Genomic DNA, 13,861 nt, shown 5'->3' with positions numbered 1-13,861 from the left:
TTTCTTAACTTTTGGTAACAGAAGAGTCACCGTTGCAATGAATCTAATCTGTGTATGTTACCTGCATGTTAGTGCGTAACGACTGTGTTTTTGTTAGTTAAGAGACATGTCGGCATGACTGAAGCTTTTGTTTTTTTTGCTGCGGCGCAATTTTTGTTTTTATGTTGCTTTGAATTATGTTTTGTTTTCTGCCCTTCCTTTAACCCCCATTCCGATCACCATTTTTTTTATTAACTCCCCCTCCGTTATTCCTCACCCCCTACTGTCCGATCCCTGCCGCGTGCAGCGCCCGGGACGAGCTCCACACCGGCGACACCGTCGACTTCCGGTAAGGTGAAGTCGCGGTCACGAAGCAAGTCACCGTTCAGGAGTTTCCGATGGCGCACGGCTAAGAAACTGCTCGCCGGATCCCACCACAGCGACGACGAAGGTATTCGTGGTATTTGATTGTTCTGGATGAATTGTTATGGATGATTATTGTGTACCATACTTTTGTTCAAAACATAAAGGTGATATTTTATTTGCAGTTAACAAACGCTATTGAGCTAAAGTTTATAAAGAAATTAAGTTTTTTCAAAAGGATCTTTACAATGTTATTCTTTTATATAATTAATTTGTTTAACTTTTGGAAAAATAAGATATTCTTTGTTAAATAAAATTGTTTTTTTAAATATGAAATATATTTTCATCCCCAACAGTCGATTGCCATATTGTAATCGCGACGTTCGCTTTATATGTGCTGTTGTGTTGTTAGCGCATGATTATTGCGTGTGTGTGATGCAATAAACACGTTTTATAAGAATGGCTTTCATTCAGTTACCGCCTACAGCTTCGACGAACGAGACTGCGTATCAAACCACGCCTAGAGGAATGAACCTTTACAATTTTCAATCACTTCCAATTCGATAGAATTCTAGTCTGTTAGATCTTTTATTTATATCGGTTATTTATGGTTTCAAATACCGATTAAGGAACATAAAAGTATAGGGAAACGATGATTATGTTTTATGTTGGGGATAGTGATTGGGGTCTGTTATTGCATAGCGTTGTCTTTATCGACATTTATCGATAATTTAATCTACTATACAAATATTACTGTTTAAATAAAATAAAGTAAATCTGCAGGGTTTTAAGTACCGTATTTATTTATACTGATTTATACTTTATCCAATAAAAATAAAACATCTTAAGAAGGGGGTATAAATGTCGATATTGACACAACATGCACAATAGACTCCAGTCTGTTTTTGCATATGTAATGGCGTGCCTTATGACAGAGGGTGCCAGCCCCGCCAGCGAGGACGAAGGCGTCGAGGGAACGCTCGTACGCAAGCACGAGTGGGAATCCGCCGCGAAACGGGCTTCCAACAGGTAAGCTAATACCAAATTCATAAGGTATAGTACTTATATAATTATTTATTGTAGGAGACCACACAAAAACTTCTCAATCAAATGCTTTTTAGTATAGATATTTTATTTTTATTAGTAGCCCTCGATGAGAGATATTATGCAGTCCAAATATACCTAACGTCGATTTTTTGAGAAGTGTGTTTTTCGTTGGCCTACATTATACTGAAATATTCTGTTTTGCCCAAATTGCAATAGTGATTTGTGAAAAGGAGTCACTTTGCGGATTTTTTGCTGTCCTTATAGAAGTATGAATTATACAAATTGATATCAACAGATCGTGGGATAAACTGTACGTGGTGGCCAAGGACGGGCGCATGTCGTTCTACAAGGACCAGAAGGCGTACAAGGCGTCGCCCGAGCAGTATTGGCGCGGTGAGACTCCTCTGGACCTTAATGGCGCCGTCGTCGAGGTCGCTGCTAACTACACTAAGAAGAAGCACGTGTTCCGGCTCAGGTATGAATGGAGTGTTATTAATAAACAAAAAAAGGAAGTAAATATTCATCCTAGTTGTAGAGCAGTTTTTGTAGAATATTAGTGTATGAATTTAAAATACATATGACGCCATTATCTTTATTAGGTCACGTATTTTTTGTCGAGTGTATGTTTGTCTCATGATGGGTTAGGAGACGAGTCAATCGCCATGCCGTGGAAAAATTTCAGATTTTGGGCTGATACAGAATAGAAAATTCAATATCAATGTTAGACTGTGAATTGAAACCCTGGATCTTGGGTGATGTCATTTCGCGCAGGCAATTCAACTGCGTCACCAAAGCAGTCTATTATATAAATGTAAATTTGAAATATTTATATTTACGGTATAATATTATGAAGACAATTAGAATTCTATGTTTAAATGAGTATGAGTTTTTAATGTTGTGTGTGTGTGTGTGTGTGTGTGCGCAGACTGTCGTCGGGCGCGGAGTTCCTGCTGCAGGCGCACGACGAGGCGGAGATGTCGTGGTGGCTGGAGGCGCTGCGCGCGCGCACGCTGGCGCCGGCCGCGCGCTCGCACACGCTGCCCGCGCCCGCCAACCAGGAGCCCAAGCGACGCTCCTTCTTCACGCTCAAGAAGAAGTCAGTCACGCTCCTCACCTCGCTATACGCGCCCTAGCGCTCCCACTACTCTACCCAACGCATGACGCATGTGTGTAACGTTACGATCACGCGCGGTGGAGGGAACTTGTACCGTGTGCCCGGCCCGGCCTCTTCGCTGTTACTGGCAATATAAAACAATCGCTTCCAACACTGCACTATAATATATAGACACAAACTGGAAGTATGGTTTTAAACACCAATAAATATTGCAAGAACAATGTATAAAGTGCAAGTCATGTACTGTACCTGTACTGACTAGAGGGAACATTGCACATCTTTCTATTAATGTATTTTGCCTTTTGATGTAATCATACGAAGTTTCAGACTGCGAAAATAATATATTTTGGTCTCTAAAAAATGACCATATATTTTAAAAATATCGGATTTTTTTCTTATACGTCAATTGTAAGTGTGCGTGATGGTATTTGGATATCACATTTATAAATATAACTTAAACACTTTTAAAGTACCTCATTTAATGTAACGGTCACAAAATATCACAGCTGTATCATTCATGAAAGTCAAATTCACTAACAAGTAACAAAGCTTTTCATCACAGTTAATATTAAATAACATTATTTTTTGCATGTACTTTAACACTAACTTTGTTATGTTTATAATATAGGTTTCACGTCAAAAAAGTTTGGATTGCATGTATAATTACTACTAACACAGGGATGGGTATTCTATATTTTGTTATTAGGTTATAATAGAAGGTATTGCGTCTAGAAAAACAAATAACCTCTTCCAACCACTTTTCATTTTATTTTATTACACAATATCTGTATATTGTGTAATAAAATAAAATGAAAAGTGGTAACTATTATTCATAATAACTAATAAAAAAAAAAATTGTGACATAAGTAATCATAATATAATAATGTAGAGAGGAATTAAAACTTTCAATTTTAATGAAACTCAAAATTAATATTCATATAATACTCTGACGCAATTTCCTAAACTTTATCGATAATTACACAGTGCGCACGCGCCACATGACACAAGCACATGAGTTGTCGTTTGGTTCCACAGCTAAAGAAGCCGAGGCCGAGTGGGGCCGGAGAGCGCCGGACAGCGCCGGAGACAGCGGCGCCCTCGCCGCGCGTGCAGTACGCGTGCGTACGAGCGTGCACGCGCGCGTCGACGGGCGCGTCCTTCTCAACACGCTTGCTGCTCGAAGCTTTGCCAACGACGAACCCGCGCCACTATAGACTGGCAGACCTAAATCTTACTAACATTATATTATTTTTGTTGCGTACAAAAAGAAACGTTATTTGAGACTGTTCCGTATTTGAGTGTTTGAATTCGCCTTTGTCTATACGTATATTTATTGTTCGATTGCTGTATCGAAAGTTTTAAAATAAGATTTACATCTTCACGTATGTCCCGCGAAAGTGTAGTTGTTATGATACGGTTGAATAAAATGAATATTATTTAAAATAAAAAAATAAAAATTATAAATGCGACGCTATTTATAAATAGATGACTTTTAGTGTTTAAATTCAGATTGAGAAAATATATATAATATCATATATATATTTTAATTATTTATATATAAAATGGAGCTAGTGTAATGTACATTCAGTTGAACTAGAAATGTATGTCGTACGTTTCAATTTCTCTTTGAAAATGTTTTTAAATGTTTGACCAAGTTGATGTCATTTGACAGATTTATCTGATTCGATATTGTAAACTTAGCTAATAATCGGATAACCGCATTTACATTCAATAGGATTCCCAGTGGATTGACGTTTTAATCATATCGACTGCTTTGCTACACAAGAGCAATACGATGTATGTAACTTAAGCTACGTAATTGTATTAGATTTAATTTCCATCATAAAGTGTCTTCTTGAGTGGCGGCGGTCCCTCTGTCCGTCAGCAGCGCTCGCATTTATATCATCAGTAGATGTTAGGACGCCAGGGGACGCTAGGGGACGGCAGGGGATGGCAGGTGACGGCACGCGGCCAGCGAGACCGCCGCCTACATTTATATTAATACAAGATGTAAGTATGCTTGTACGCCTCATAAGTGCTTCTATAAAATGTCTTTTATTAATAAAAAAATATATATTTAATTTAACTGCCAATGTTCACAAATTGTTATTTTTTTTCTCTTCCTATGCAATACGTATATCAAAAGTACACATCTATAAATGTAACGATGACACATTTTTAGTTCTGTCTACGTATATGGTATGGTTGGGGTGCGCTAGTGTGGTGGTATGGTGGTGTGTGTGTCAGATTCGTCGTACACCACCGCGCTCTCACACTAACGCGCGCCGAACTATGTTTAAATATTTTATTTTTAAATTTTACTTTTTTGATGAAAATATAATAAATGATGTTTTCAAATAAACACTGTGGTTTTCTTTAAAATAAAACAATTACGAATCCAGTAGCTTTCTCCTATTTAGATCCTTGGTTCATAGAATTCTGAACAGAATATAATATCTATTCGCTAAAAGCAACTTCTTTCTGGGCTTTGAAACGCTGTTTTTGTCGCCAATTAACCTACTTACCTAAAGCCTGTGTGGGTGTTGCTTACCTATTAAATACTGTAACTTTAATCACAAATATGTACATACTGTCTTGGTGGTAGAATATCACGGATATGATAACGCACAACTTATCAGTTAATATAACGCAACTATTAATGAAGAATAATAATAAACATACGTTGCTTTGTGCGTAGAGCTGGAATCCCGTATCATCGACCTATTTCTTATCGATATCAGGATGAAGATATCGTATGATAAAGATCACTACACTGAAAACTCACGAAGCGAGATAAAACTTTCTCGCGCATCCGTACCGTAGACCGTGTCAGTATTTTGTGAAAATGTTAGTATATTGTTTATTTCTCCTTTTGCCTATTGTGTTCGGAGCAGAGAAAATATGTCAAGGAAATGGTTGCAATAGAAGATCTATCGGGAGAATAATTGGAGGTGATATTACAGAACCTAACACGAGGCCTTTTCAAGTAAGTAGTTGTGAACAGTTTGAAGGTGGTGTAAAGGGAAGACAATCTATTGTCAGAAACTACCTACTATTCAAAGGGTCAAACTAAGGGTTTGTTTATTTTATCCATTATATACTGTATGACCAATAGCTATGCTTGCCAATATATACTTATAAATATTGTGTAGGTCTAGGATGTTGGTGTAGGTACTGTGTCTATTCTTATCGGTAAGACATAAGCAAAATGCATTTTTCACCCCTACGTAAATAACAATTCAAAGTTCTTAATAATATTATGTTCCCCGACACAAGTGGATAGTGTAGACAACTTGCCTCGTTTAGTTAAAAATCTTTGAAATAAACCTTTGTCGTGTTCTGGTGGGATTAGGTAGCTCTATACATGAGAGTTGGTACGACTGGCGAGCTTGGTTTCTGCGGCGGAGCTCTCGTCCACCAGCAATGGGTGATCACGGCTGCGCACTGCTGCTTCCACGATGGGCAAGAAGTGGACTACATTCAGGTATTTAATTTATTCGCATTACCGATTTTTGTATGCTTCTTTAAAATAGGTCATGTCGATTGCTGATAGTGAGTAGCTATATAACCAAGTATATAAGTAAACTTGCAGCGACCCCATAATGATTCTTGGATTGTCATGGCATCATTATTTGCTTCGTGGCGTAGGTGATTTTTAATAGTGCGAATGGAGTCAGAGAGGCGAAGGGATAGGGCGGTAGTGGATGAAATGTGATAGGGGCGAGGCGATACGGAGGAAAGTAATCGGGAAGTAACGTCAAGTAACAGAGCACGACGGCTTTCTGTGTAACTGTAACACTAAACCTTGAGACCATTCCGAAGAATACTGTCAAGTTTCGTGTGCCTACAATATACTTAGCACTTAGATACAAATTTTGTTAAAATTGTGATAATTTTATTTATAGCCAACGGCGATATTGATTGTAAAATCTCGGTGCTTTTCTTTTTATACCTAATATAGGGTTGGAACTACCTCAACGTTAACATCATTTAACTTTTGATAACGGACGTATTACGTAGCTTTGTTACTGATTTGGATGTATGAAAATGAATCATTGAAGTCAACATGCGCGTAATAATAATGTAACAATCTGTAAAAAATACTTACTAAAGATGACTCAGTAAAAATAGGTATTTATTTCACTACCTGATACTAATTTCGTATCAGCTTTGTATTTATACAATTAACTTTGAAATACTAAATAGACATAACCTAAGTACCTTCTCAATTGGTGTTATGTTTAAAAAATGCACACACACACTCAAGCCTGTTCCTCCATGAGGCAGGCAGAGGCGCAATTAGTGCAAACACTTTTCGCCGTGCGTATTCCGTCCCATGATGTAATAAAGGGTGGGCCTATATGAGTGACTAATAAAAATCCAATATCACAACCCGACTCATTCGATCCCCAGGCCGAAACCTCAGCACTGCAGTCGTACCGTCATACGACCACGCCACTCACGCAGTGATTTAATTGGGTAAACAATTGATTAGATAGGTATTTAATATTCCACCGTGATTCTGTAGTAGTTGAGTAGTAATAAATAAATTGCAGCATTTATTGTTATTAATGATTGTATTTTCAGGCGATATTCGGCGCTCACTTACTGTATGACCGTTATGAAAATGGTCGCCGCATCGTGAACGTCGCCGAGGTGGTGGTACACCCCGACTTCGACGCTGAAACCTTCGCCAATGACCTCGCGCTGCTGCGGCTTGCCAATGTTGTACAAGTTACGGGTTAGTGTTACATACCCTACCTATTTCAAATATTAAATACTTACTAGGTACGATATGGGATTAAAATACTTATCTAAAATAAAAGTGAGATTAAGGCATTTTGGTCTACAACTTTCGTTCAGCAAATTATTTGAAGTTTATTCATTTTTGTCAAACCACGCTAAAAAATAGATAGTTATCACCAGGCCTTTGTGTCCCTTCTTTTTTGGAAGCTAATTCTGGAAAGTTGTAAGTTCATAATTTTTTGTACCTCCCTCTCTTTCTCTACTTTTTAATAGCAGTTTTTTCGTTATTTTTGAAATTTCTTTTGAGGGCACAGCGTGCCCCACAAAAAAGCCCTGGGTATCACTATGGTTTACCCAAAACCTCCATGCTTGGTTCTGTTCATGCAATGGGCAATCTTTGGCATTAAAATAACCCTTATGGTGTTTACATACCTATACATCATAAGATACTTAAGGTAGTCCGCTGTCTTCTAGTTTCACAAATGACATAATACTTAGGAATTAAAAATACTAATTTAATTATTAGATGGGTAGGTACACAAGCCCACACCTACCGAATTTCATGATAAAATTATCAAGTCATAAAAACAAAAAGAAGTACAGATTTTTTGTCCACAATCAATACAATTAAAACAAAATAAATCAGTAGTGTAGGTATGGTATCTTATCAAAATTGTCATAATAATTTTTCATTTCAGCTTATTATGATAATACATATATCTAAACTTAATCGGATTATTACACATATCTGTCTGTGTGCTATGATATTATTTAAATTAGTTCAAGTTATGTGCATACCCACATAAGTTTATAATATGATATTATGATTTTAAATCATTGTTATGCCAGTTGACAATTTTAGATTTCTATAGAATTTTTAAATCATTCAAGTTACATAGTAGTTTTATTAATTTACGTATTAGTTAAGCAGGTATTTATTTAATTCTCATAGTTTAGGTACTTATTAAGGTAATTTAACTATGATTTATTATTTAAAGTTTTTTGCATACATTCGTTATTTATGCATTGTGTGTTATCTTATCGTGTACCATCAATATATATGTACAACGTACTAGATGTGGCGTCCCGTGCACTTATTGTGTTCGACTCAATTGTACTGCAATCCGTACACCTAACTTTAGTATGATTTCATCATTGACAGCGTGTGGTTATGCACGGATTGACGCTCATAATATAAGAACTCGAGTCTCAGTGTAAACCTGGATGTGAATAAAAAATATTAGTCAAATAAGTAAAATTATTTGTTGTTCAAGTGAATAAATTGTTTATAACAGTGACGTGTTGGTTGCCATTTTAGTTAAGATTTTGAACAAATAGTTAATATGGACGTCGTGTCTATAGAATATACGAGTACTTCAATGCAGTGCACTTCCATATAGTTACTCATTTCATTTATTCATTTACTATTCATTGGAGCATCACCAGTTTACACAAAACAAACATTGGTTCAGTTTTAGCATAGTACTGTTCTTATGTGCTTACCAAATAAAGATGTACCAAAATCACAAATAAACTTATTTCGAAAAAACAGTACAAATCAAATCAAACTTAGAACTTCTCGGTTCTGATCCAGTACACTGCTACTAAGACAGCACACAAACATACATATAATTATTAATATTCCTCATATTATTAATAAAAGCTATTGGAGGCCTTAGGGGCAACCGCCCAAGGTCTTACGCTCCGAGGGACTTTGCTCTTGTAAAGGGCACAAAAAACCAATACCCTGCTTCAGCAATCGAGTATTAAGGCCTTCCAAAAATTTGCCGCCCAGGATCTCGTATCAGTCAAAGCCGCTATTGCGTTCAATCAATACTGAATACTCAAACATATGCACGTGTTGCTTTTTTCTTACAAATCAATTCAATAAGAGAAACAGCACGCGCATATTTAAGAGCACTAAGACGCTAATTACGCCATAGTTGACTGTTTGGAGGTTGTCATGAGGGTGCTATAACTATTGTTGCAGATACGATAGATATGGTGCGCCTACCGTATCTGAGTACTGTTTCGTTTAACTTTGCCGGCCTGGGCGCAACTGTTTCCGGCTGGGGTATCGCTGCAGAAGGTAAGAATCGTTAAAATAATAAAAATGGTGTTCTGGGTGTTATATCTCCGACTATTGTTGGAAGAAATGGCGCGATGTGGGCGAAGTCGTGTCAGCGAGGCCCCTTTTCTTTCGGTTTAAAAAAAGTACCTAATAAATTTATCTTACATTCTTTGACACGATATACCTATTTATAATAGTGAAAAAATATAAATGTGCGGTGGGCTACTATTGAAAAGCATATAGATTTGAAAAATAGTTGTCGAGGCCATGGGCAAGACCCTACTTCGCCCACGCCACTGCATAAAAATGCCTGTCTCAGCCCCATGTCAGTGGCTCAATTGTCTAAACCGTTAAATACCAGTAAATTGCTTAAACACCTGTCATAGTAACCCAACTCTCATACGAGAAATCTTAACAAGTGAATATTTCTTTAGGTATAACATTCGTCTCGCCGACGCTTCGAGAGAAGTTAATGACGGTGATGACGGACCCGCTCTGCAACACGTCCTATTTTAATCAGCTCCCTGAGAACACTATATGCGGGTTTGGGTCGGGCGGTGGCACGTGCAAGGTAAGATTTTTAATATCAGTATAGGTTGTGAGATAATAAAGACATGTATTTCCAAATTTACACTTTAATTATTCATTTAATACAAGAAATGTCTTAACCTAAACACAGTTCCACAGACTGGTTGTAGAGGAAGAAGGAAAACATAGACCATAGACATTTTTTTAGTGTTGTCCTTTATTATTGTGACAGGCTAGTAGTCGAATATTTGTATCTGCCTGAATAGTGACCGCCGTACACAAGGTTTAAAACCAGCTATATTGGCCGAGGGCCTCGATTTCGCACATCAATCTGTGTTTATCTGCTTTCAAATAAGCTGGCATTATTTTTACTTGGAATTTTCTCTCGTCAGTCGCCGCGCTACCACTAGGTGCTGGGATTTACTTTGCATGCATGGCCTTTCATGGTACACCCATCTTGTAAATAAAATTATATTTCTTACAGTAATAAAAAAATCGATGACCTGATGAAATGTGATTACAATCCTTGAAGATTCACGTTTTAATTGAATAAGATGAAAGTTTCATTATTCAAACAAATAAAAAAATATATAAAATATATTATAGCCGCCTTAACATTCCAATTTGAAAATTCATTGCGATTTATGGCGGATTTATGTAATCGATTATGTCAAAAACATCAAAGAAAGTAAAATTGATTTATCTATTACATAGTTTATTTTTATGTGCTTGTCTGAACGCGCTAGTCTGATTCTAATGACCGGACTCTGTTTATTGTTTCACTAATTCGAACCTACATTATCTCTAAATACTTTGACTGCCTTTTTATCCCGAAAACGAAGTTGCACAATAATAAAAGCTATTTTAGCGTGGGTCTTGGTCTGACACCAGCTTAATAAAGGCCAAAATATAACACATTTTAATGTTAAAAACATCTCTTCGCAGGGAGACAATGGCGGACCAATGACAATATTCTTCAACGCCACTGAGGAAACTATATTGGTTGGTATTCAAATTCTATGATGAAACATACTTTTTATATCATGTAGAGTTACTTAAAGTGAGTGTTAAGATATAATAACAAAACGGAAAAAACAAAATAATGTCACTACAGTTATTTTTTTAATGGAATTCGATTTACAATATATAATTTAATATTAAGTAGAAAACTCAACTTTTTGTATTTTAGTAATTAATATATTTACCTACTAAATTACTATGATTTCTGATATTTACGCGACTGTTAGACATCGAAGTGAAACTAGTTTTCAGAATTTATATTTCTGTATAATTATGATATAATAAAATCCCAAAATAGTTTTATATCTATTTTCTTTGACTTTAGCAACCGTCAGTTCCAATAGCGCAATATTTCTCGGTAACAAGTCATCATCTTCACATCGCCATTTTGAATTTGTGTGTTTTATTGTGTATACGAACACATAACACGTCCTTAATGTAGGAAGCCTTTATATCTTTGATTCCTAGCCCGTGGACCTTGTCATTATCGCATTAACATAGTTTATATGGTTATCACAATCAATCTCAGCAAAGGATTTGCAATAATAATTATTTTTAATTAAGATAAGAACATTTTGTACGTTGATTGCGAGGGTCATATTATTATGACAATTTTATTATAAGTGTTATGTCGTGTTGATAATTGACGTAAATAAACATGTTTTATACGATTTAATAAAGGAATTACTTTTTTATTTTACGACAAAAATGATGTAAAAAGATAATTGAACTATAAAGGTTTATTGAAACGTATTTTTAAAAAGAAGTGACAAATTGAGTTTATAAATATGTTCGTCATTTAAAATCTATCATAGCAAGCACGATCAAAATCCGATGAAAAAGCCACAATATATAAGCCTTTGAAAGCCGATGGAAGGGTTAGATGTCAAAAAACGAAAGAGACGCAACAATATTTTTGTGACGTCATGGTACTGCGATGCACACAATAGAAAGAGAAGAAACGATTACCCTACTATGCGCTCATTTTTACACATTGTATTATTTGAAATATGAATTTCTAGCCCATTTTTTAACCACTTTCACAACTGATTTCACAATAGAGCTTCTTTTTCTTATTATTTAGCATTGCGTATAGAATAATTGTTAAATCGCTCATACTATAATGCCCTATTAAAAGAAATGTATATTATGCATCTTGTTTGTCAGGTTGGCGTCGCGTCATTTGTTAGTTCCAGTGGTTGTAACGACAACCTGCCCTCAGTGTTCACCAGAGTCCAGCGACATCTCGACTGGATCAGTGAAGTCACCGGCATTGAGCTTGATTGAACTCTTTACTTTTTAATTTAATAAATACTTTTATTGAGCCTTTAGTATGGTTTGTTTCTCTACCTTACCTACTGTTTTTTATTTTATTTTATAATTATGCTGATGCTATTAAAATGATTTATCCATTTTTATATTTACAAAAAAAAACATAAAGAATTAATTATAGTTCACATAAGACCTAAGTATGGGGAACGCCATTTATCGCAAAAAAAATACGATAGGGGAAAGGTAAAATGATTAAAATATCAGAAGATATAAAATAATAGATTATCTTTTTATTCGAATCCGCCTCAAAACACACAAATCACAACTTAAACTCACAAAAAATGGATCCGCAAAAACTATGAATAATAAGTGTTTATATCGCTAGCCTATTCTTTCATTACGAATTTGACATAATATGCAGAAAAAGACTTTGTCGGCTGGTGGTGTGGGTTGTATAATTTACTTTAATTATATTTTCTTTTCCCAGATTATTGTTGCTCTTTCGCTGTCCAAATATCAGGAATGTCTACCTCTTGCTCGACAGCCTATTAAGGCAATAACGAAAAAAAATCATAATTTGACGTTATTGATCTGGGCCGTTTATTAACAGTATCAAATAATATTAATTTCAAATTAATAAAATATTGCAGACCGTGATTTAAAACTCTACTCTCCATATTTTGAGCACTAAAGTATTTTGGTAACACAAATCTTGGTCGATGTAGTTAAAACTCTATCATTTAATATTTATAAAGTTGCGTTTAATTTATGGAATCCCGAGGCTCACTGCGTACTACTACTGCCGTACTGAGATCTTGAGATTTTGGGGGAAAGATATTGAATAGATAAGGTATTGTTAAGAACTGTAGCGATTTCGATTAAATAAAAAGAAATATCACTGACTACAGATTTAAGGTCAAGGGGCCCTATTTCGTTTACAGGGGTAAATCCGTCTTTTTGCAATTTCGAGCGCTTTAATCTAAGAAGAGCTTTGATAGCTATAAGGTAAATTAGGGTTTTTTTTTACTCTTACCTTTACGACTATCTAATCTGTCCTTCGAATAGAACGTCCGTGATTGCAAAAAGACGTATTCGCCAATATAGACGGAATAGGGGCCTCTAACCTTACTTGCACAAATATTACATCACCAAACCGACCGATACGACAGTCAATGACCATATCTCGCATCAGTAGGGTAAATGTTTTGCACTTACTTGATATGCTTTAGAATTTATTTATTTTTTTCGCGGGGAAAAAATGCATTTTCGCTACCGCCACTTGGGGGGTGAGTGGAACGGTTATGTTGGTTTCACCGGTCTTACAGCCCAATGTCGACATTCGGGAGTATTGCATCATCCGAGTGAACATTGGACCGAGTCCCTATCCTATATACATATGTCCTACACCACTACCAGCATACTGGTGACCTTACCGCGGTGACCTTCTTCGGCGCATACGGGACGGCCCCGGGGTATCTTGTCGCATTGAGATAGCTGCGCAGAACCCACCCTGCGCGATACCGTATTGCGGCACCTCTCTTATTGAGGGGGCTAAGATGCCCCCGGGAGGCCCGCTACCCATATTGTCGTCCACCTCGGAGTCGCTGTAGTTGAGCGAACAGCTCCCACTGCTCGCCCCGCGACTTTGTCTAAGCCCTAATTAGTCGCCTCTTACGACAGGCAGGAGATGCCGTAGCCGAATTTTCTAGATGCCCCCGAGC

General features: G+C 36.5%; 2 protein-coding genes across 13 annotated transcripts in view; both read left to right on the top strand.

Annotated features, from left to right (window-relative positions):
- The window catches only part of LOC115452540 (spectrin beta chain), a 60,811-nt gene extending 55,946 nt beyond the window's left edge, over positions 1 to 4,865 (top strand). For 8 of the 12 annotated variants that reach the window (XM_030181185.2, XM_037437469.1, XM_030181175.2 and 5 more), the window contains 5 exons: positions 287 to 430; positions 1,278 to 1,371; positions 1,685 to 1,864; positions 2,315 to 2,555; positions 3,539 to 4,865. In XM_030181185.2, coding sequence (XP_030037045.1) covers positions 287 to 430; positions 1,278 to 1,371; positions 1,685 to 1,864; positions 2,315 to 2,522 — 626 coding nt within the window. In that variant the 3' untranslated portion in view covers positions 2,523 to 2,555; positions 3,539 to 4,865. The remainder of the gene's footprint in view (positions 1 to 286; positions 431 to 1,277; positions 1,372 to 1,684; positions 1,865 to 2,314; positions 2,556 to 3,538) is intronic. The other 4 variants (XM_030181202.2, XM_037437476.1, XM_030181194.2 and 1 more) reach the window with 2 other exon arrangements.
- A 409-nt stretch (positions 4,866 to 5,274) lies between these two features.
- Positions 5,275 to 12,200, top strand: LOC115453085 (brachyurin). Its single transcript, XM_030181731.2, has 7 exons — positions 5,275 to 5,489; positions 5,856 to 5,987; positions 7,091 to 7,244; positions 9,240 to 9,338; positions 9,755 to 9,891; positions 10,794 to 10,850; positions 12,036 to 12,200. The coding sequence occupies exons 1-7, from the start codon at positions 5,349 to 5,351 to the stop codon at positions 12,153 to 12,155; spliced, it is 840 nt and encodes a 279-aa protein (XP_030037591.2). The 5' UTR covers positions 5,275 to 5,348; the 3' UTR covers positions 12,156 to 12,200.
- The last annotated feature ends 1,661 nt before the right edge of the window (positions 12,201 to 13,861 follow it).

Source organism: Manduca sexta, chromosome 11 (assembly GCF_014839805.1).
Source record: "Manduca sexta isolate Smith_Timp_Sample1 chromosome 11, JHU_Msex_v1.0, whole genome shotgun sequence".
Classification (NCBI taxonomy): Eukaryota; Metazoa; Arthropoda; class Insecta; order Lepidoptera; family Sphingidae; genus Manduca; species Manduca sexta.
Note: the sequence above shows the minus strand (reverse complement) of the source record. Positions and strands in the feature narration are given on the sequence as shown.

Coding starts and splice junctions, on each gene's coding strand:
- LOC115453085 (XM_030181731.2), top strand. CDS start 5,349: ATGTTAGTATATTGTTTATTTCTCCTTTTGCCTATTGTGTTCGGAGCA. Junction 7,245..9,239: donor CAATGTTGTACAAGTTACGG/GTTAGTGTTACA, acceptor CTATTGTTGCAG/ATACGATAGATATGGTGCGC. Junction 9,339..9,754: donor CTGGGGTATCGCTGCAGAAG/GTAAGAATCGTT, acceptor ATATTTCTTTAG/GTATAACATTCGTCTCGCCG.